This window comes from Solenopsis invicta, chromosome 4, assembly GCF_016802725.1.
Source record: "Solenopsis invicta isolate M01_SB chromosome 4, UNIL_Sinv_3.0, whole genome shotgun sequence".
Lineage (NCBI taxonomy): Eukaryota > Metazoa > Arthropoda > Insecta > Hymenoptera > Formicidae > Solenopsis > Solenopsis invicta.
In genome coordinates, this window is record NC_052667.1 from 727,136 (window position 1) to 751,180 (window position 24,045).

The following is a 24,045-nucleotide window of genomic DNA, read 5'->3' on the forward strand; positions in this document are numbered from 1 at the left end:
ACTTCAGAGTTCTTGGAAAACATCTACAAAGTTTACTTCTTGACTTTCTTCTTTTTATCTTTGTCCTTTATCTTCGTTTTCTTACCTTTCGGTAGTTTCTTTTTCTTAGTTTTCGGTTTAAGTTTCTGCAACACCGCGATTTTTTTATCGAGAAGATCTGGCGATACAAATCGCTTTACACAGATCTCTCGTTCCTTGTCCTGTTCACCGGAAACGACAGATTTGGGGTGCAGCTCATAGTTCGTCCTGAAGATGCGTCCGAGGCACGCAACAATGAGCTCCATATTCAGCGTGCCGGAAGGATTTTCACCCGGGTCTAAAAGGTGGATATCGCCCTTCACCTTGAACGGTTTTGGCTGATTTTCAGGATCGTTGCCGATCATGGCGACCTGGTCGCACAAACATCCTGGTAAAGTCAATTCAGTCTCCGCGGTGGGATAAGTGTCGCCTGCGCGAAACACGCCGATCTTCAGGCTCGACGAGCGTAGTTCTTGAACCAGATCCCGCGGTCGCTTGATGAATAAGCAGCATTTACCGATCATAAAGCGCAAGTCCTGATCGCGCTTTGACGCGTCCGAGTCGTCTCGCGTGAACTCGAACACAGGGAAATCTAAGAGTTTGATCTTGATCACGATAGGATGCCCGCTGACGTCTTTGATTTTGCCGGGCGTCAACGTCAATTTATCGATCAGTATCTCGATTAGGTAGATCTGCTCGTCGTGACCGCCGAAACAAGACATGACGTGACTCGAAGCGGGGAATCAAGTCGTATCTGTGAATTAAAATAGATTCGATCGAGCAGTTGATATTTCCATCAACGTAGCTGAAATAATTTTGTAGCAAAAGTTATAAAAATCAAAATAATATAATATTGTGTAAAACAGTTGGTAAAATTTTTCGCCAAAAATTTGGAGGTTTAAAAGTATCGTGAATGGTTGACAGATGGTGAGTAACAGTAGAATGACGGTTTATGTCAGCGTGATAATGGCAGCAATTTGCTCGAATCGTATGAGTTTATTCGCGCTGTCTCATCGCCAACGCAGAGTGTCACTCGCTGGTCGTTTTGCTGAATTTTATGGAACAAATTGAAACTTTGCCGAAAGAAACGTGTGATCAAAGAAGATTAATTTAATTAACGTCTCATACAAAATGTTTTCTTAATACGAAGATTCGATTTTAAATACGACTTTATTTGATACAGCTTTTTTCACGTGTGCACGCATACATCATCATCGATGTGGGAATGAAGAAAAAACCCATCAACTTACGGTCACGTATATCCCATCCACTATCCGCGCGACTCTTTGGCGTTTCTAATTTCACTGGCAGTTATTACCTAGCTCCCAAGGTGGTATATACTTAAAGTCGACGCGGTGCGAAAGATGCCGCTAAAACCGTTACGGAAAACCTGCGAGAAAGACACCTTCGCAAATTCATGCTTTCCATGTTCCTCATTAGGAACAATAATTCCACCAACATCATCTACGTCTTCTTGTCTTCTGCTTACGGAACGCGCGATTCCCTTACTACTACTCTCTTAAATCGAATCGATCAGATCTCATTGATTTCAGAAGAAAGAAAATAGTATAAAAGCGGTACGCTTGTCGCATTTCAATTTTGCCATAGAAAGATAAAATCTCTATTAAAAAAATTTTTAATTTGTCATAAAATCTATAAATATAATAGTATACATGCCTCGTATAATAAAAATAAAAATAAATTGCGATACTTTCATTCTGTTTCGATCTCTTTTCATTCACTAAATGAATTGTATCTATTTTAAGTTATTTACCTCGTTTGAGAATCAATCGTCAGGAGCGGCGCGCGCCGCGCAGCGACGAGTAATTCCGACAACGAGATTTCTCGATCGTTTGGGACGAGGATCCCATTCCGTAGATTTCGGCGGGAGCAGCATCTCGAACCCGAAGGGCCCTTAAGACACCGAAAACCAAAGTATGCACTAATTGGTACGGACGCGCGCGCACACTCGCACACGCGCACACACGCACACGGTTCGAGACGAGATAGGCGAACGACAGAGCCACAGAGCGAAGAGCAGGATGGACCTGCACGGAGCGGAACGAGAGATATATATTCTGAAGACTGTGTGCTCGTCCGAAGCTAAGCGCGGTGGAAGCCCATCGGACCTCGGACCGAAGTAAAATTCCAGACCCGGGCGACACGGCGGCTCATTAAAATGCTTCTGGGAGTTTTGGGCGCGGGACGCTTCTCGGATAATTGGTGATTAGCGATTAAAACGAACGAATGTATCTTTGCCGGCCGGTCCAGCTCCTTTTCCTTTTTCCTCGCGAGTTGCCGACCGCGCGCGGACGAGGTCCACAAAGTCCATAATGTCCGGGTCTTATTGTTAGAGGGGTCCTCGACGCGTCGCTCATCCCGTGCCCTCGCATCGCGGGCTGACGGTGACGATCCTCTCGCTTCCTGCAGTCGCAGTTCCCTTTTTCTCCTCGCGAAAGAAACGTCTTTTAATCGTGCGACCCAACCGTCTCACAGGATCGCTTTACGAGGGCGCGCCTGGGAATCTCAGCTGCCTGAAGAGGGTCTGCGGTGATAGTCGCAGCGGTATTCGAATGACCGGAAATAAAGATCGAACGGGTGGACATTAATTTACCATGGGTTCTTTATACCGGAAAGAACTTATCGTTCTTCTAGTTCGCTCTCTCGTATCGCTCGTATAAGATAATCTTAAAGACCAGCTCCTGTTTTGGCTCGCTCGTACAATGTCTTTCGTGATTCTTATTTAAGCTTTCATTCTCAAGCAACAAATTACGCTGCAGGAAACGTCCTGCCCTGGCAAATGTCAATTAGCATATACACTAGTGTTACCTCAAATAAGACACTGTGCAAACAATGAATTTTCAAAGAATTCAACAACGCCCGATAATTACGCGCATTCAAGGTTGATTTCATAGCACTTTGCTGCGCTGTCGTAATTTGTACTGTATTTACGTCAGAAACTCACAAGTGCAAGCTCAAACAATGGCAAGAGTACTCGAAGAATAGTCCGTAATCAAATTAAGTGTCGCGCGTCCGCTTAAGGATTAATCACTGTAATCAGCGATCTTTCCGCGATAGTGCGCCACGATGGGTACCCCCTATTTCCGGTTCCATCGATGACCGTTATCCCAGAACCTGCGTATATTCAAGGGGAATGCGCGTTCAAGAGGACGAATGCACGTCGCGACAGGATGAGACCGTCGTGTCTCTTTCCTTCTCTATCTCTCTTTCTCTTGCGTTACGACCTAAATCCGTTACGACGTTGAACCTATTTTCTCCTGCTGCTAAGCGGTCGCACCGCTTAATTATAAACATCGTGGAGAAATCTTCGTCGCTCACGAAGACGATCCCACGACGTTCTACGCTAGTTATTTGACTTCTCGTGCATAGGTAGCTCCTCTACTCGTCTCTACGTACTTGTTACAATAAGCCAAGAGCAGACTACTCTGCTGGAGTCTCGGAGTTCATCGGCAATTTGAATAATTTTCTCTCGAGAACGATTTCTCGTAACGATTTCGCCTAACGTTGTATCGCTTTTTATCACACGGAGTTGCTTCTCGTGCCTAAGGACGATTGATTCTGTTTAACGATACTTGCATATGTATCATACATTAGTTAGGCAAACGTTTTTTTCCTGGGCTTAGAATGACTCTTGCATTTTCGAAATAATTATCAATCATTTCGATGTACATTTATTTAAAAAATAATTGTGCACATTGTAGCTATCGAATAATATTGATTTAAAGTAAAAGTAACGCACAAGAAACAAAATATAAAAATTTTTTTATATTTTCTTTAAGTATTCACAAAAATAGCCTTAAAGTTTTGAAAAGCTAAAGCTTTATATTTGTATTTTTAAAAAATCTCAAAAAATTACTTTTTTTAACGTTTTAAAGTAAGTACCCTCCTTAAATAGAAAGATCATTTTATTAATTTACATTAATTGAATATTTTATTATCTGCATGTACCGTAAACGTATGAGAAATGTTTTAAACGTTAATTTGCGAGAGATTCTTTATGTCGAAAGAAACTTATCACCTCTTCGCAAGATACTTTTAAAAATCGCACGCAGATCCTGTTCTAGCATCTCGTGATATACTTTAACAGCATTCTCTCGAGAGTAGTTTAAATCTTATAAATGGAGCAGAATGGATCGTTGCACTGAATGATGAAAAAAAGTACTGTCATAATTACCTCTCTCTCGATACTCATTAGCGTAAGTTCGGCGTCAATATTCGGTAATTTTAAAATGCATATCTCATGAAATTGATTCGCTCGCACTTAACAGTGCAATGGCTGTATTTTCAGGCATTATATTCCGCGAATATATATTTATTCTTGATTGCATGTTTGTTCAAATAACAAATAATAAATAATATAAAATAATAATCGAGTCTAAACGCAAGCTTGTAAAACTTAAAATGATGAAAATGTAAAGAAACGTTGTGCTCGACGACAGGAGGGTGACCATCGTGGTAACAGTGTTAAATTACGCGCGCATTACGTCACACTATCTCTTCCCGCGCATTTTTCCTGCGGTATTCTACTTTGCCCGGTGTCCGAGGTATGCCCGTCGCGTCTAATTTACGTCGCGGGGTCAGGACGACAATTAATAACTTTGATTCTTTCGTCACGGTGTTACAAAGTGATTAATTTTCAGAGGGGGATAAAGGGAATATTGTGCAAAGCGGAATACGATCGCGTTTCGGTTATCAATACGCGATTATAACCTCACTTGCGCGAGTGTGCGTAAACATGATGGAAAAGTGTTAGATAGACAAAAGGAAAGGACTGTCGAATGTCGAACGATTTGATTTTCTTTCGTTCAATCGTTTATGCTGTGGACAAAGTATCGCAATGTTATATTTTGGAAGCGTGTTTATGGAGCGACAAGGGTGCGATCTTTGTCGCGGTAGCTGCGTGAAGTTAGGCGCTCATCGCATTGATTGCGTCACGCTATTTCGTCCCGCCGCCCGCGCATTTTTCCTGTCCTGATCGCGTATAAATTACTTGTCGCGGGACAAAGATATAACTTGGATTCTTTTGTATTGAGCCCGTCGCGGTGTCATAAAGTAATAAACTTTCGGAGGGATTGGAGAGGGTGTTGTGCAAAGCGGAGTACGATCGTGTTTCAGTCATCAGCGCGATTATAACCTCACTTGCGCGTGTGTAAACATAATGGGAAAGCGTCAAATAGACAAAAGAAAAGGACTGTTGACGAGTGTCGAACGATTTGGCTCTCTTTCGTTCAGTCGTCTGTGCTGTGAACAAAGTATCGCAATTGTTATATTCATTGTTAGTGCGCAACCGTAAATTAATTTGCGCGAGTGTGCGCGAGTGCAATGAGGAAGCTGCCTGCATCCGAAGCTGCCACGGAGAAATGAGAGAGGAGGAGGAGGAGGAGGAGGAGGTAACCTGGGAAACATCCGGCAACGATGAAACAGCCGCGGGTGAGTAATTTATTATTTATTTATTTGTCACCTGCGGAATATTTGATCGTTTCCTATACGCGACAATTGCATTTAGCGTCTTAATTTATCGCGTAATATAATGTGATAAAACAGAAAGTACAGGTTATCTTGAGAGATTTAAATATTATTTACAATACCTAATATACATAAAAAATATTTTACTATATCAAAGTACGATCTTTAATTAATATTAAGTAGTATGCAATCAATTGGAAAGAAAGTACGTTGGAAATCGTGATCGTGCGATGCGATTGCTCGCTGGTACCTATAAAAAAAAAACACGCGAAAAAAAACGTCACGAACGGAGCCGGAATCGGATTTTCAATGATCTAGATCTGGGTAGCACCAGGAAGCCGGGATCGAAGACAAAATTACCGGTGCCGGTGGAAGGAGGGAGGCCTCGTTCGCTCGCTTGGAGAGGTCAGAGGGCGATAGCGGTACCTTCCTCTCTGCACAGAGGTAGACCTCTCTCGTCCTACCGCCTATCTCCTCGCGAGAGAATAGTGTAGGTACGTACTCTCCACGCTCCAGTACAGACATTTCCCCGTTGCGCGCGAATGTATTCGTGGACGATGAGCCACGCGGTTGTATACGACGCGAGCAGGGTCGGGGGGAATGTATTCGTGCAACGAATACCTGAGAGTGCAACCGACGTTGCTCGATGACTACGTGGCGGACCAACTAGGTCTCGTGGTGATGAAACGAGACGGCCCGCGTCGGTTCGTGATGGAGAGAGAGAGAGAGAGACAGAGACAGACAATCGGTTTATTAAAGGATATTCCTCCCGCGGCGCTAGACGAGATTTGTCAAACAACCGACGGCGGTGGCGGCGGCAGCGGCGGATCCTAATTTGTTCTCGTGCGTGTCTCGGCCACGCTGAAAGAGCCGTAGGTGGCTTGCCAGGAGATTGTTTCGCCGGACGATGAGTGGATGGTTATCCCGTATCGGGACTACCAACAGGCTGCTCGATGCGATAGTATAAAAGGTTAAGGATTGACGTTACCATGTTAACCCTTCGCCCGCGACCGGCTTCGTTCGCCTCGACTCGAGAGAAAATAATATCGCGTTATTATGTAACGCGGCCTATTTATTTTATATACGGCAGTTAATTAGATAGTACTCGCGCGATTACGTTGACGCTGCAACATTGTATAAATAAGTAATTATGGAAAATATAATACGCAACTGTGACGACAGACTCTAATGACGTGTGACATACGCGATGTTAAAAGGCGCAAGGTTCCACTTCGTTTCTCACGCTCCGATACGAAAGATTATTATTACGCGATAGCACAATAATATATGATCGTATTTTTCTCGCCGCGATTATTAACTATGAACTGTAGCTTTTACGAAATTATTAAACGAAATAAAAAAAAATTTTAAAAAGATAATATCACGAATGATTACAGGAAGTACGATTTCTATATTTTTGCGAAAGACGATAAACGTACGTCGAATCCGCGATAGACAAATAGACAAATAGACAAATTAGCACTCCATTCGCCGTTTGATGTGATTAACTGTCATATAATTAAGCGTTACGATACTAAGAATAACCATTGTATGTATGTTAATCGTCGACAAAAAACTTTGCGAAAAATATTTCTTGTCTCGTTGGGTAAACTCATTCATGCTCATATGCTTTAAAAAAAGGAGTGGAAAAGAACGACGGGGATATTCTCTACCCAAGATACTGCTTTCAGATTCTCTTGCTCGGCTGTGTCACAAACTAAGAGAATTAATGACCAACGCCATGCCTCGTGACGACAACGACTCCCAGCAATACTGGCGGTAATTGCGTTAAACTTGACATTTATTTTACGACGGTCTTCCACGACGGTTAGCCGGCCAACAATCATTTTCGTTGGAAGCGACAAAGAGACTTACCGCCAAAATGAACAGACGCGTTTAAATCTCAAGGCCGTTTCGTCCACTTTACGTAGCGTTCACGTTCTGCACCTTTGCCTGGGAACGGGAAACACGTTTTGATCGTGAGCTTTTACGCGTCAACTGCTATACGCGTGCAATTTTTCATTCTGGCGAACTCACGGATTTCAATCTCTATGCTGAACCTCTCCACCCCATCGAAAATCAATTTACCTAGTCAAAAACTTAATGTTATTTAGGTGCTAATTTAATATTACAGTTTGAATTTTGGTGCTCAAACCGTTTAGCGAGAAATTTGGAGGTGAAATAAAAAGTGTGAAGTCCAGCTTGATGTCAAATTTCCAAATTTCCTGCTAAACGGTTTGAACACCAAAATTCGGACTATGATACTAAATTAGCATCTAAATAGCAATAAAATTTTGACTTGTAAATAAAAACTTGATTTTTGATGGTGAGTGAAGGGTTTAGCTTAATAGACGTCGGATTTCATAATTTTTTTATGACGATACGTTACAGTAATTGTGTCGAAAGGCATATTTTATAACGATCAAATAATCGTGATATGACGCGCGCAGGAAATTAAAAATTATTATAATTAATAACTTTTTTTTCTATATCTTCTTAGAATATACTGAAAAAAAAGTAATAGCTACCAAATGCTGAGTGCAATTAAATATTTAATTAATACACGGAAAGAACTATTTTGTTAAAGTGTCTAAAAATTTAGCTAGATACAGATTTGAAAATAATTTTGTTGGTTCATTAAAATTTAAAATAATTATAACAAACGTTCAAGCATGATGAGCAATGCTGCAAAAATTCGATGCGTGTGTCTTACATACTTATTATTTTGATGAATAAAAATCATTTTCAGATTTGTATCCAGCTAAAGTTTTAGATACTGTAGCAAAACTTTCTGTGCCTGATTTAATTAAAATGCTAATTATTAATAAATATTTGATTAATATAACCAAAAATAATTTTACTTTTTTAAATATTTAACAAGTATTAGTAAATTTACATTTGGTTATATTTATGCTATTACTAAATATTTAGGAAAGTTAAATTATTTTTGGATATATTAATCACATATTTAATTAGGATAATTTCACTCAACATTTGGTAGCTGTTACGTTGCTTTTCAGTGCATGCAGTAAGCTCGATTGAAGAAATATCTTGACATACAGAAATCAGCGATTGTTAAGAGGAGATCGCCCCTAATACCTACATTATTCTCGGAAATGTCTGCAATTATGTGTCGCAATAGCCTTTAGCTAACGAAATAAAAGCAAGCCTGTTAAGATATATAATTAAAATGTTGATGGGTTGCAGTCGAGTTCCACTTTAATGATAACTCCCATCGGCGCGCGCGTTAATCGCGTTTTAGTTATATCTCGGTCTAGCGCGAACTTGATGCTACCGCAATAATATCCCTGCGGCAAAAACGAGGTAATCGAACGAAACACGATTCTGTGGTGAATGACGAGATACGCTTTCATTCGTCTCTGGGTCAACCGTTAAATACACAAAATGCAATGCGCGTTCGTCCATTTGCTCGCTCTTGGCTATTAAATCGCATACGTGGATCGAAAAAGATCGTTACCAGGAATTATAAGATTGGTGCGTTGATACGAGACATGTGTGCATGGGGTGCAACGTTGAGAAAAAGAGAGAGAGAAGGAGAGAACCGGGTTAGCGACGCCGTTGCCGTTGCAACGCTCCGCGCTCGCTCGTTCGAGGATCCGCGAGACGATGAGGTAGTTTGCCTCGAAGAAAACGATCGAGCACCCACTTCGAGAAGCTCTAAAACACTTTAGAGGAGAATGAAAGCGGTCGTAAGGGGGTATGGACTATCGTAGAGCTGCGCAACAACCGCAAGGTGCAAGCCTCGCGCGCAAATACCTGCTGGACGAGCAGGGGAATGCCTCTCTTATCCATTACGCCGTTATTTAGACTACATCCCGGGTATACAGGCCGGTACTTGAACTTTTCGCTGGACACACGGTTCGTGCGGTGCTCCGTGTAATCCGTAATTTGCAAATTACCAGAGAATCTCGCAGACAGGAGAAAGTATTCTTCTCTCTTTTCCTCCAACACTCTCGTACTCTCGTTACGAGATTAAATCAATAACATTATTATATCAGAACGAGTTTAACTCGCTGTCTAATTGGACCAGCTTGTAATCAGGTTGTCGCGTGAATCGGGCTTTCACTCGATAATAATGCAAAAGTTAATAGATGATAACCGCCGATAATCGTCGCAATAACGAGCGGAGAAAAATACGCTGCTTGTTCATGCTTGTACATGCTCATCAATGCACTGTATATATCAGAAGACGCTATTATTATTAATTATTTGACGTCATTAATAAAATATGGGACAATGTTTCTTGTGATGCATGCACAAGATAACATTGTATTATATCTCGAAAATGATTTTAAAGCGCTTAATATTTAATATTTAAGAGAATAATTAATCTGCAAAACAAATTAATAGAATTTTCTGCAAGTTTAAAGTTTATGCATTGTCTTTTTAAAATCGTCAATGTAATAAACCGTTATATGCTGCAGATAACGCTTAATTACTGTTACACATGATTTTGCTCGTCTTGAAAATGAATGAACGTAATGGTATAACATTTATAATTTAGAAATAGTTAAAATTTTCGAGCTTAAATTATTGTTGATCGGCGATTAAATTATAGAGAGAGTACGTGCTTTAGCACGTGCACTCTCGACTTGATTTCATCAAATAAATAAAAGTGGAACGCGCAGGTTAATCGCGGCCGAGCCGAGCGAAATTAAGTATCTTCCGAATAGACAATTCCATCGCCGAGGAGGCGAACCAGTCTCTCACACTCGGACGCACGTTCGCACACGTTCTACCGTGATGATTAAGTTCTTCCGATCGCGCGGGTCATGATCACGAGCAGGCTATGAATATGCGGAATCAGGCCAGGCTGATCGTCACGGTACACGGAGAAGAGATTCAGAAAATGCATTGGACGTATTCTATATAATAAAAAAGTGTTTGTGTCACTCGTACAAATTCGCTTCGTCAAAATCATTATGCGCTATTCGCGAGATGTTGATTATTGCAACGCGGTTATCCGTTAATAACGAACAAACGCATTAATGTATGCAGCTTTCTCGGGGCTGGACATGCTGAGGAATCAAGGACGTCCACGTCTCTCGCGCATTCGAACTGAAAAAGTCACGGTACATACGACGCGTTGATTTTCGCTGTCTAAACGTAACAAGAATAACGCGGAATAAACGAGGATCTCGACGGGAGTAGTAGGAAGAGCGAGGAAAAGAAGACGAAGGAGAAGGAGAAGAAGAAGAAGAAGAAGAAGAAGAAGAAGAAGAAGAAGAAGAAGAAGAAGCGGTAGTGGACGCCGGTAGAGAAAAGGATGGTGAAGAGTGAGGTGTAGGCAAAGGGAGCCGAGTTAAGCTAAAGCACAAAGGCGAAGGAGGTGGTCGGGGGAGGAAGAGGCGGCAGGGAGGAAGGTAAAAATGTGTTTGAAGAAAAAGAAAGAGAGGAGGCGAGCGTGGAAGAGAGGAAGGAGGAAGACACGAGAGGGAGCCGGAGGAAGGCGAAGAGGGAGTGGTGGACCACGGTGAGGTCGCGACCCGTAGCCCGTAGGCCTCAGTGAAAGGCCCAACGGCGATCCGCATCCGCGGGGCTCCGAGCAGATCTAAGAGCGAGAGCGAGAAAGAAGAAGACGGAGAGAGAGAGAGAGAGAGAGAGAGAGAGAGAGAGAGAGAGAGAGAGAGATCGACGAGCGGAGAGTCGACGGCAGCGGCGGGCTATGCTCTCGCGGCGAGCGAAAAGAAGATAGAGAAAGAAAGAGCGAAGCGAGCGTGTAAAACCGAGACGACGAAGGGCCCTGCCGGCGCGGCGGCACGGCGGTGAGGCAGCCCCGTGAGCTGTTTCTTAAGATCGCGTTCTTCTTAGCGAGCCCCGCTGCCATTATGGCGCACTTAAAGTGGCAATCGTGTGGAAGGCAACGCCGCCGCGCAATAGCCGCGAGTTGCGCAACCTTCGATGATCCCACCCTACAGCTTGGACCGTGGACGTTGCCGTGTACACCATGGAAAACCTTAGCTGCTCTATTGGCGAACCCACGCCGCCCAGTGTCGATCCCCCGCGATCCCGTCGCGATCGCGGCAGCGGCGGAAGCACTCGGAAGAAACGGTTTACTCCATGCAATTGAGTAATCGCGTTGGATATGCCTCGCCAAATTTAAAAATACTATCGCGTTACTTTACCTCCTTAGAGGCAACGAAAGAAAAACCTCTATAATTGATTTTTCACACTGTAATGCATAAATTTTTTATTTGCAGAAAGTTTGTTGAGTTATTCATTTTTGTAAATATATTGTAGATTAAAGAAACACAATGTAACCTAATAATAATAATGTAGATAATAATATTACTCTATACATTATCGATAGCCTCTGATGCATACATGTATCGATGTTTCTTTTCGTTGACGTACGACGACAAGAAAAAGCAGCCAATGCTGCTGTAATGTTAAATTTTTTCAAGTTGGAATTTGTATTGCGCCTAATAATGCCACAGTAATAAATTTGTGATAGCACCATGATCAGCGATCACCGAACCAACTGGTTATCTCTGGATGAGGATACATCCGGAACCCAGTGGCAACCTGGGGACCCGGCGTCCAGGTATACGGCTCTGATCAAATGATAATTGGATAGATTACGCGGAATCTTCTTCAACCTCACGATAGCATCACGGTTATACGCCTGTTTTATGTATACAAGTCGCGGTCTGACAACGTCATGTGATCGGACGCAATACGATTAGAGACGAGTCTAGCATCTATGCAATACATTCAATTATACTATTGATATATGTAAAAACAATATGCAAATAATTCTTGCAGATTTAGATAAATTATTTTTACTTTTATTTAACCGCTGAGAAAATGACCCACTAAATGCATAAATGATATATTTAGAAAAATATTTTGAGATTTCTTGCTTAAATTTATATATATTTTATTCTTCTGAATTAATGTTGCGTAATTTTATTCAATTACAATAGAAATTGTGTTTTCTTGTAATAATTAAAAAAATTAATGTTTACTCAAAATTTTTTCTAAATATACATACTCGTGTATATAAAATTTTTCTTATATCTACATATATAAAATATTAAGTATTTCAGAATGCACATTCGTACATGTGGGAAAATACAATGGTATTTTAATGCTAATAAAATAGCGAGGGGAGAACTAAAAGACATTTGATTCGAAATTCATGAAAGAAGGAATCACGCGATCGCATAGGATTTCAGACTGCATCGTAAAATGTAGATGCGCTAGTTGTATCACGTTAAGTATCAGTTGAACAGCAAGACTTGCAAGATAGTTGATCTAATCTTACAAATGCCTGCAGCCGCAACTGCATTTCCTATTCAAAATTTCATTCTTCCTGCGAAGATAAAAGCGGAGAAATTAAAAATTTAGAAATATTTAAATAACGTAATTTTAAAAATTTAAATAAATCTTATTGAAATATTTGATATGATATTTGATATGATACGAAGGAATAACTTTACATAGTACAAAAAGCGGGCACCAGGAAATGAGGGAATTATGCGTATTCTGTGTGAAAATATGTAACATGTATATTAGATTATTAATCATTTATAAGAGTGAATTAATACAAAATCAATTAAAGTACTCGTGCACGACAAATATAGGTAGAGAGTAATCGTTACAATTAGTCACGGAAGCGTGGATAAAAACACACTACTCTAATAACACTACGCGTAAACGATTAAAACCTGTTCGCTACAACGCGAAGTGCATACTTTACAGATCGACTTTTAACGCAGGCAATAACGTCAGACAACGATTATCTCGTTATACGCGCGCTTAATTAATTGACACGCGGCGCGATGGTAAAAAATCCTGGCAAACCCGTCAATTCGCCACTGATCGAGCATTCGCAATAAACCCGTTAATTTGAAAATGATCGCGATACGATCGAGCTATCCTTTGACGGAAATGACTAATTTGTATTTACTGTAACGAACGATTATCGCGTACCATAATATAAACGACAATGATAATTATCAAGTACACACGAGTTTGATCGGGGGCCGGTACGTATTTAATAACGAACGATCGATCTTTGCTTCATCGTGTAATCGCACCAATTCTAAGGACTTGTGGCGTAAGAAATGATCGTGGAATTGATTATCAGTCAGCGCGCCAAACCCACCGATTGACGATGTTATCAACACCTCGGCCCAAGATGGTTTCGGTACTTTCGTGCAAAATCGCATCTAGTAACGCCGATTGATCGCTACTGCCGGCTGTCGACATTGAACCGAGATAAGCGAAAAGAAGAGGGGGGGGAGGAGAAGAGAAAGAAGAGAGAGAAAGAGAGAAGTGAGGAGGAATGAGTTGAACAGCGTCGATTTCATGCCTCGACTGTACGCGATAGTATCGTGGTGACTGTGGGAAAACGATCCCGACGCGAAAGAAGCTCGAAGAGCCGTAATAAAAAGCGTTAAACTCGTGATTAGACGCGGATTCGCGCATGCCCTTGCTTGCGCCGGATCTACCTTTGTGTCGCGCTCCCACCTTGTCGACACCGCGGTTATCGCGATTTCTCGTTGTAAGGCGAGACCTTCTCGATCGATGTGCCGAGACGAGCTTAGCCCGATTTTCTGGAAATCGAGAAATGCTCCCGATTTCTCTTGGTTTCACGGCACGAGCTCAATTTCCGTCACCGTTGGAACAATTAACGATCTTTCAGATCCAATGTACGGATCAATGAACATAAATGTTAGTTCCCACAGTAGAACAAAATTTTACATTTTTATTTTTATTTTTATTTATTATTTTTTTTATGAGATTTATTCTAAATATCAGAACAATTTATTAATTTACGATAATTAATTACCATACCCTCTTTGAGAAAAAATGCCGACTTACCTATTTTTTGAATAAATTTGCCAGGTGCTAGTTTTTCGCATAATTAATATTAATCGCTCATTTTGACCAATAAATTGTAAATTGTATTCTGCATCTATTATAATTTCTCACTTCTTTGATTTACTTATTTTTCACGAAAGATCTGAATTGTTAATTTTTTTAAACGATTATACAAACCGACGATTTTGACATTCCATAAATGAGCTGTGATTTAAATGGCTAATTGAATTTGCATAAGATGTAATTATCACTATTTATTTGAGATATATGTATTGTGGATATCCGCGGAAGCACCTAGCAAATGCCATAAATTCGTTTGAGACGACTCATTCATAAAATCTGGAAGGCACGAGAGATAACGTCGCGGACAGAGCATTGGCGGTAATATCGTTTCGTGCTTCGCTCGGATTCAGGAAATTTATTACGTCGTCTCTCGAATAAAGTCGGGAGGAAAAAGAATGAAATCGAGAAGAGCGATAAAGAAAAGAAGCTGGTCGCGAGAAGAAGAAAGAGCGAGCGAGTAGTTCGGAGCGTATATACGTAGCGTTGACCCAAACGCGTGACAAATTCATCGTGTCACGCCGCCTCACGCGTTTTGAGGAGCGCGGACCACCTCATATAAGACGAAATAATGCGACGCAATCATCGTAGGGGCCGCTGAAATGCGAGGCGATAAATTAAAACTAGGAGAAACGCGGGGCTATTAGCGTACCATTAGCGGGTCTGACCATGCGTGACCCCTCCGCAGGACTCCGGTTTCAAAACGACCCTGTGCGCCTTGCGTCGCCCCTTTTTATTCTTGCCCCGCACATATTCGAATCGTTGATTATAAAATGATTATACTTGGTCTCGTATGATTATATTTCGATCTTCAATTGGTTTTTGATATGGCGTTTATATTAATTAATTACACACATGGAATAATTTACTTTGGGCGAAAATATACTGAGAATTTTTTACAATTACACTATTGATAGGAAAGGAATAACCTTTTTTTACTCAGTGTATTGACCTTTTCAATATTTCTCAAGGAGTTATCGTGATATAAATTCTTCGACTCGTAGTATATTGCATGAAACCGGAAGCCCTCGTCGTGGAATCCCGAACCGGCTATGCTACTGCCTGAATTTACTACTGACGCGATTATAACTTCGAAATGCGCTGTTAACATTTGGAATTCCTTTCCGCGAATCTCTCTCGCGAGAAACATCTTCTGACGCTTGCTTCTTGATGATGCCGCCGTTTCACCTATGCTTCCTTATTCGCGCAAATGTTGTCAAACTTGGTGAACAAATTCTTTCCTAAAATTTTTAGCTGAAAAATTCAAGGATACATTTGGCAGATCTGTGGCATTCCGGTGGCATTGCTATAAAGAGGACGGCGATTCGGCGTTGATATCGTTGTTATACTGAATATTCATACAAGAATCCGTAGTCGTACGTTGACGGTATGGCGAACATCGGAGGCTGGCCAGGGCCGTACAAGATCGATACATCATGGGGTCCCAGCGGGGTGTCGAGATACCATCTTAGTTAGTGTCTTCGAATAGACGTGTACCTCGCTCGAACGAGCCAGCCTCGTCATTATACTCCTATCTACCTATCTATATCGAGGCCCGATACTCACGAATACGATCTGTCTGCATTTCGAACGTTCGATGTCGGTTGGTGGAACGAGGTTTCGCCTCGGTAGCTTTTTACAACATTGTTAGCGTTAATATGAATCTTCTTTCGTGATTCACAATACATATCATATCGCGCGCGAGAGGCGAGAAACTTGCGTGAAAAAGAAAATAAATTAATAATTGCAATTCTCCAAATGCTAAGTTCTAAAGATATTTCATTAAGTAAGACATAGTAAGACGTTACGTTAAACTTATCTCGAACCTCGACTCCAAATTTATCAAAGATAAATAGCGATTCGAATGCAATTGGTCAAGGATACACGATATAATTGCCACGCTTTTTCGAACATTCATCGAGAAAGCCAACAGAAGAACGTGATCTAAAATGTCATAGGGACGGTATACTTAAATCAATTTCATCATTCTGTAAAAGTTGCAACAATCGGTGTGCCAGAACGTTTCGCGTCCCAGACAATTACGGACGTCGAGCGGCAGGGTTACGCCTACGATCGTTCGCGTTACAAAATCGTCGGTCAGAAAGATTAACAAAGGGTTCGGGAAACTGCTTCATCTGTTCTCGATCTAATAGCAATAAGAACGGTCTCCCCTTATTTCTTATTAGGCCTTTCACAACTGTATCCCTCATTAAACAAATCTAAATTATCAAATAATTGCAGAATTGCACCATAAAACGGTAATATTTTTATAATCATATTAGTTATCGACAAATTATTCTCTAAAACTTTACAAGAGAAATTAATCTATATTTATCATATAGTTTTTATGATGTTCTAGATGACATTATTAAGTAACATTAATTTCTATAAATATATTTTTCTTATATTGGCTATAGCCTCTTTCTTGTCGTACTACTTATTGTTAGGTTCACGATGTATCGATTACTCAAGATAGTTAAATGATAACACGACGCCGACGACGACGTACATTATGTGCGACACGCCCAGTTTTATTACTCATTACGATAATGAGGAGGTGAACTCGAGAGCCTCGCAGTCGACGATCAATTAGCGAGCGCGACACAGCGTATAGGTAACCCGAAACTGAGGAATGAATAAAAGTTGGAGAACGTATTGCGTAGTGATCGCGATCATGCCAACCGGTCTCCCAGGACCTGCGCTCTTCGGACACATAATCGGCACCGAATTCGAGAGAATGCGAGACACGTGTATTAATTTCACGGGACGGCTCGTAAAACTCGTGCCTTTACGATTCTAGCGCAGATACGGTGCGGTGAGGTCGGCGCCGAGGCTGGCAGGCAGGTAGATGCAGGCCCGAACGTGCAGCACCAGGTGGGATGGATGGTACAAAGTCGCATCGCGCCAAGGACCCCGGGGCCCGCTCGCTCATTTATTCAAATCCTAAAGTCGCTTACTGACCGAACACGATTTTTTCCAACATACTATTTTTCTAATTGCGTTTACAGATTAAACAATTCTTTTCAACAATCGATGTATAGCATTAATGTAACTCAAATTTGATTTCATGTAAAAAACGAAAAAAATTAAGAAATTTAGATCTGTTTTACTTACTCTTAATTCAGTATGGCGACTAAAGCTATCTACGTGTGCCAATACTTGTCTCATACAAAAATTATGCATTTATACAAAATGGGAATATAGTTGCGGATTATTTAAAAATACAATGTTAAGTTTTTAAAATTAGATTTAGATACCTAATACGAAAATCTGTTTAAAAATTTGTGCACATACGTGCGTGCGATATTGATATAATAATATATTTGTACGTGTGTATTGTAAATCGTATGTGTGTTAATCGCTGTTCAGTCATAACTTTAGTATTCCTTTAAACGCTTAGCGCTTTATTATGCAAAGTAATTGCGTTGGTTCGGCAATGTGGACCAGGTAGCCAACTGCAAAGACTCGACTCAACATGACTCGACTCTCGACCCGACAACAGCCACCGGTTGTGCAAGAGTAATTGTTTCTTTTGAACCGACGTTATATATATAATATATATAACGTAACAAAGAAATGCGATGCCTCATTTCGCAAATTGGACGCGTCATTACCGCTGCTGGATTGACTGTTATATCGAAAACGCACAATTTATTTGACTACGAATTGAACGGCATATCTTTGTGGAATATCAACTACCGTTTCGCGACAACCGATTGTCACGCTTGTACAATGGACATCGATAAGTACTCGAGTGAGCGGGTTACAGGTTTGTAAGTATTCGACCGCGTGATACAGAATCGCAAAAAGCAAATCATCAGGGGACTGAGTGACCAAAAAAAAAAAAAAGTACGATGAGAGCACCGAGATTTTCAGCGCTCGATAATCGTTGCCAAACCGACCCTCGTTACCCGTTTAAACGTTCACGGCGGAGAAATTCGCGACGAAAGCAAGCTCGTTCTGTTAATTGTCCAAAATTCCGGGTCAACGCTGTTAAATAGTCGCTTTTAAGTGCTTCTCATGCGCCCGACCTCGCGCTCGTTTCACGGGAAACGACTCGAATATTAATTAAAATTGCGCAGCGGCTTAGCAGGAAGTCCAATATATTTCAGAGAATGAGCGACTTTATTACGCGCGATTTTACGATAAGCTCGTCACGCGGTTATCTATTCGTCGACTAACGCGACTTTGACATTGTTACTAATGCCTTTGCTACTTCTCTCAAATGAATCCTGGTTTCGTTAAAGAATGTACACCGTTATTTATCGTAAGAGTACAAATGGTTCCGCAAAATGGTGTAGATAAACAGAATACATTCTCATGCTTCAGAATAATAAGGAATACATTTTTATAATATATATACCATAAATTATTTTTTTTGAAAAATAATTTTTCAGAATTTTCTTTTAAATAAGATGTCTTTCTCTAACATCTGTATTTATATTTTTATTAATCATTAAGATTAATATTGACATTGAAAGATAAATAGCCATCTTATAAATACAATCAAGGCCGTGTTTTTTTATGATAATATAATTTTTTATCGAATTTGCATCAACGATTTTCGGCAGTCGCAGGTCAGTTGAGTATCTTATTAACGGTATCGGCAGTCGAGAGATGGATTGGACGTTTGTAAAGAGAATACGTCGTTTTTTATTATTTATTACGATCTAGTCGAAGAGAAAACGCAATGTCAGTTAATGATCGTTCTGTGGATGTTTCCGTGGCATACGTTTTCCGAAATCTGTCTCTCTCTCTCTCTCTCTTTCACGTTCTCTTTTGCACGCGTCATTCTTTACGACGTCAATTACTTGCCGAACGATGGAACGTTTGCGGAGTATTGACGAGTAGGTTCCGTTACTTTGCAGGGCGATCTTCGACTTGGCATCAATTTGCCCTCGAAATCGAATTACCGTAACGTCGATGCACGAGGAGAACGGACCGTTTCTCGCAATATCACCTCATTGAGTTATCTCAGGTTTCTAATACATTTTCTTTTTTATATAAAGAGACGAATTGAATATAAAAGTAGATAGAGAGAGAGAGAGAGAGAGAGAGAGAGAGAGAGAGAGAGAGAAATAAGAGAGAATCGATAGATAGCAGATACGTGTTTAATTCGAGCACGAATTGACGAGGTGTGCACGCATTTTTCATACGACCACGTAAGTTAACGATCAATTTTTTAAATTGTCCGCTGTTGATTCGGCGGTCATCTCTCTTTCCCCAATTACAAGATAGTTTTTCATGAAACATAAGGGACGAGCGTGTAATAAATGATGGGCGATGGATCATGCTCGATGTTATCGGTAGCGGGCAACAAACTCGTTCCCCGCCCGTTTCCCCGCTCATTTTCAGCTGTGCTTAATTTATTCGGATGATCTTGTAAAGAGCATCCATGTCTAGCGTGCACCTGTAAACGATGCTCAGCCACTAAACACTAAACGCCAAACTCGCGAGGCTGCCCACCGCCTGAATACAATCCAACCGCCATAAAACGTCCTACTAATAACGCCGCGATCAGACTCGTAAAAGCTGCTGAACGAAACCTGTCTCGCTTGCGACCCGATCGAGAGCCTCGAATCCTGCCTCCCCTGTCTCTCTCATTCTTCCTACTGCATTCTCATCCGCTTCTCTTCTTCGTCCGACCGACCTCGACCGACCCCCTCGTCGTTTCATCCGTCGACCCACGCCTCAGCTGCCCTCTCGATTACCGGCCTCAATAAATGCAATTAATGATCTGTCACGTTTGATCCTGACTTACTAATCGCCCTGGATCCCGTTTTAACAGAATACCAATAGGGCGTTAAAAAATTTGTGGGCGTTTTGCTTCAGTGCAGCTAATCGACGAGACATTTCGCCAATAAACAATTTGCACAATAATAAGACGTGATTGCCAAGATACGATCGCCTTGTCGTTATACTGAATAAAAATGTCTTGATTAGCGGATTAATATTATGGTGGATTTTAGTAATGAATAATAATGAAATATAAATTTTACATTCGTACTTGTATTTAAAACATATATATTAAAACAAATTGCATATGATATATATATATATATATATATCTTTAAATATTGAAAAAAAATTATTAAGTTTGTGAAAAATTAAATTATGACGACGAATGATAAAATTTTTCATTTTATCATTCGTCGTCATTCCAAGATAAAATGCATGTTTCTTTACACTGTGCAAGTCTATATACATTTGTGACTAAGAAATACTTTCAACCATGCCTTTCACGATTCGTCACTGCAATGCTTCGCGAATCCTTCGATTTCTCGATATCGCACCGATCTAATCGAAACCTCATTAACGATCCACCAATGTAACCGTGCAATATTACGAGGCAGTGGTTCTCCACTCGATCATTTTTCTACACGATGCATACGAGCACGAGTTGCTCTTCTAAAGCGATGCATCGAAGAGAAACGTTTTGACTCCAAAATGGTTGATTAAATCTGACAAGACTTTTTTTCTTATATAATTACGGATCGTTGATTACAAAAACAAAGATTTTTTGAGAGGAACTTTCATCGACATCGATGATAAATTTAAAGATATTAAGATGAGATTAGAATCTAGGATGGAAATGATTCGATATACATAGACTTTTCGCGCATCTGCACTGCGATGAGTTCAACGTACTCGCCGTAATTACCACAAACGAACCTGAAGACAGACGACATGTAAGTCTCCCGATGCGGACGGGAGGGCCGCGCAGTCACGTAGCCGGTGAACAGGGTGGGAACGGGTCCATCGAGGTCCGCGCGATGCGACGAAAAAGCTGAATGCCGTGAAAAGAAAGACGTGGCGGCGACGATGGCGGCAACCAAGGAGAAAAAGTCTGGAAATAGAAGTCAGCTGAGCGAGACTAGTGCGCCTACTCGATCGACGGATAATTACGAGACCTGCGTGAAGAGCAGACGATATCGAAAGAGCTCGTGCCGACAGGCGTGACCCTCCTCCACTCTCGTTGCCTCCTCCTGCTCGACGGCGATTCCCTTTGTTCCATTCTGCTGTGGCCTACCTCCGTCCCCTTTGCCCCTTTACCCCTTTGCCTCTTGCTCGTCACGGATATAGCCAATAACCGTAGCACCTATTCCATGCCAAATTCCAAAGAGCTAACTCGATATACGCTCACGTCGAAAGCGATATCTTCCGGTACCTTCTTGCATCCTCGTACGCGCGAAGAAACGTAGCGTTTAGCGTTACGTGTGAACTGTTATCGGCAAAACGGACATGATATTGTTTTCACGGTAAATCTCTCTCGGTCAGACGACGACCTCGAAGAACGTCGAAGAAACGGTTGTGCGAAGAAACAGAATGCAGAATACTGGATATCTCATCGTTCTTCATGGTTACCCGGTGCGCGTTAACGTCCTTCACAAAGAACACCTTTGCGGATACGCTTCTTACTCCGTATACAATGACGTATACAATCGTCGTATTTTTATCTTATTCTCTTTTTCTTGATTCTTTTTCGTTCCGCGAGATCTCTTCTCTGTGAGCCGAGGATACTGTGGGCCAATAATCGTAACATCTTCCTCTGGAATCTTCCAGAGAACGGAGAGCTGAATCGTCGTCGGTGACGTCGTCGTCTAATGAGAAAGTCGAGGCTGTCATCTCCGTGGTTCTCCACGGAGCTGGCGCGCACCTTTGCTGTTCTTCGACGACGAGTGTGAACGAGTAAGCACCTACGAGATGATTCATGCTCATGCCTATCCACGTGGAAAACGAGAAGAAACAGAGAAGAGAGAGAGAGAGCTCGTGTGATCACTCTACGTGGTACATAAACGCGCGCATATCTGTGCGCGTAAATAGTCAACGCGGCAAGAATGTTAAGTGCTCATCTTTTATGAGACGCGTTGCGTCGTAATTAATAATAATAGTAAGATAAATTATTGTGTGAGAGCCAGTGACGTAAGGATCACTGAGCATGATAGTCACGAAAACGTAGAAACGTATTAAAATTACAGGTGCTTTGACACTCTGTAGAAATTAAATTGGTACATAATACTGATATTTGATAGTATAGAAGAAATTTTATTGAGATTTCAAAGACTATATATATATATAAATTTTTTTAATGAAGACGCATCATTTCAATCATAAATTTCACGGTCATCGAGAGTACCTAATTTTCTTCCAACTGAGAGACGATACGTTTGAAAAAAAAAAAAAAAAAATATTATGTTAGCTGCCGCCGACTATTCGAAAAGATAAAGGGGATCAATCGTAGGTGAATAGAACTTGCATCGTCGGCGAGACTTTCTGATCCTTACGATCATAATTACTTGCCGCTGCTTTTATTCACGGTTACACGTTTTCTTTCAACATTTTATTTAATCTTTTTATTCAGGCCGAAAAAAGAGAGTAGCTGAATAAAAAATCGTGATTGTATTTATGCGATTAAAATTATATTATAAGATTGATTATCAGATAGAACTGTATATTTTTATCGCGTTTAATAAATTGTTTATAAAATTTTAAAAACTGAACAACTTGATTGGTTTCGAAAATTTCTATAAAAGTTTCTATACGATGCGTGCATTGTAGTTAAAGTAATTAAGTATTAAGTTAATGCTAATGCACGCTCGAATAATTAACTTGTAACTCGTTCGTTGCCCAACGTAGTTTTAATAAAACATTTCATTCTGGGTTAATGAGTCAAGATTCTGGCGAAAACAAGACAGAACGAATGTCCAACCCATGTTCAATGTTGCTCAATCTGCTAGTTGGCTTTCAATTTTTCTAGAATTGCACACAACGTATGTACGCGTTCACGTGATACGATTTCGCTTTCTCGTTTTCGGACGATCGCGAATTATTAAAGCATTGTTCTTGGATCTATTGCAAGTCGATTAAATTCCATGCCACAGTAATTTCATTGATCCCGCGTTTCTCGTGGCACAATTATTATCGATGATTATAAAGCGGGTCGAGGACACGGCTGCGAGACAAATGGATTCTTTCTCTATCGTGAATCGCACCGTTTATGAGAGATTCCTTTTCAATGGAATCCTTCGGCTCGCCGACGCATCTCGCAAGTTGAATTTCATTAGGAAGACACTGTGAAACGTGAGAGCCGAGACGAGATCGCCGTTATGTTTCAACTGACTGCACGCATCCCGCTAATGTAATCTCCGCTTCATAAGTGGAGAAAAGTATTTCAAGTATATGAGAAGTGATATAAGGACGCTGCGAGACTCTCAAAATCGCTGCGTAACCATTCTGCCGCCGCACGCCGCGCGCCGCACCGCGTGCGGAAACCATCTGGCGAGTAACATCAGGATACGCGATGCAACCTCGATAATTGCAGCCCCGTTCTGTTCGCGGTTTTAGTCCCACATGCTTTCAAGACCTTTATCATCCGGACGTCCGAGTAAAACGAGGAAATAGGATTATCCGAAAACACAGTCCCGCTATTGGTACCGTTTTCGACAGACCCGATATTATCGAACATTCAAACGGCGCGTGTTGGTAACTGTTCTAATTCGTCAGCAATAGCGGGAAGGGGAGTGCTGTTTACATCAAATTATGGTGCTGGACGCCACATCTGGTGTGTGCTGCCCCGCGGCATTAGCCCGACCGGGCCTCGTCCGGACCGTCTCTTCAGGGGCGGTCACG

General features: G+C 41.2%; 2 protein-coding genes across 3 annotated transcripts in view; one reads left to right on the forward strand and one right to left on the reverse strand.

The window, feature by feature from the left end:
* Positions 1 to 2: 2 nt before the first annotated feature.
* The window catches only part of LOC105195832, a 109,955-nt gene continuing 85,912 nt past the window's right edge, over positions 3 to 24,045 (reverse strand). For both annotated transcript variants that reach the window (XM_039448647.1, XM_011161438.3), the window contains one exon: positions 3 to 772. In XM_039448647.1, the coding sequence (XP_039304581.1) occupies positions 33 to 740 (708 nt within the window). In that variant the 5' untranslated portion in view covers positions 741 to 772 and the 3' untranslated portion in view covers positions 3 to 32. The remainder of the gene's footprint in view (positions 773 to 24,045) is intronic.
* The window catches only part of LOC105195790 (protein jagged-1), a 99,468-nt gene continuing 79,895 nt past the window's right edge, over positions 4,473 to 24,045 (forward strand). Inside the window, exon 1 of the mRNA XM_011161396.3 lies at positions 4,473 to 5,469. The gene's annotated coding sequence lies outside the window, so the exon portion shown is untranslated. The remainder of the gene's footprint in view (positions 5,470 to 24,045) is intronic.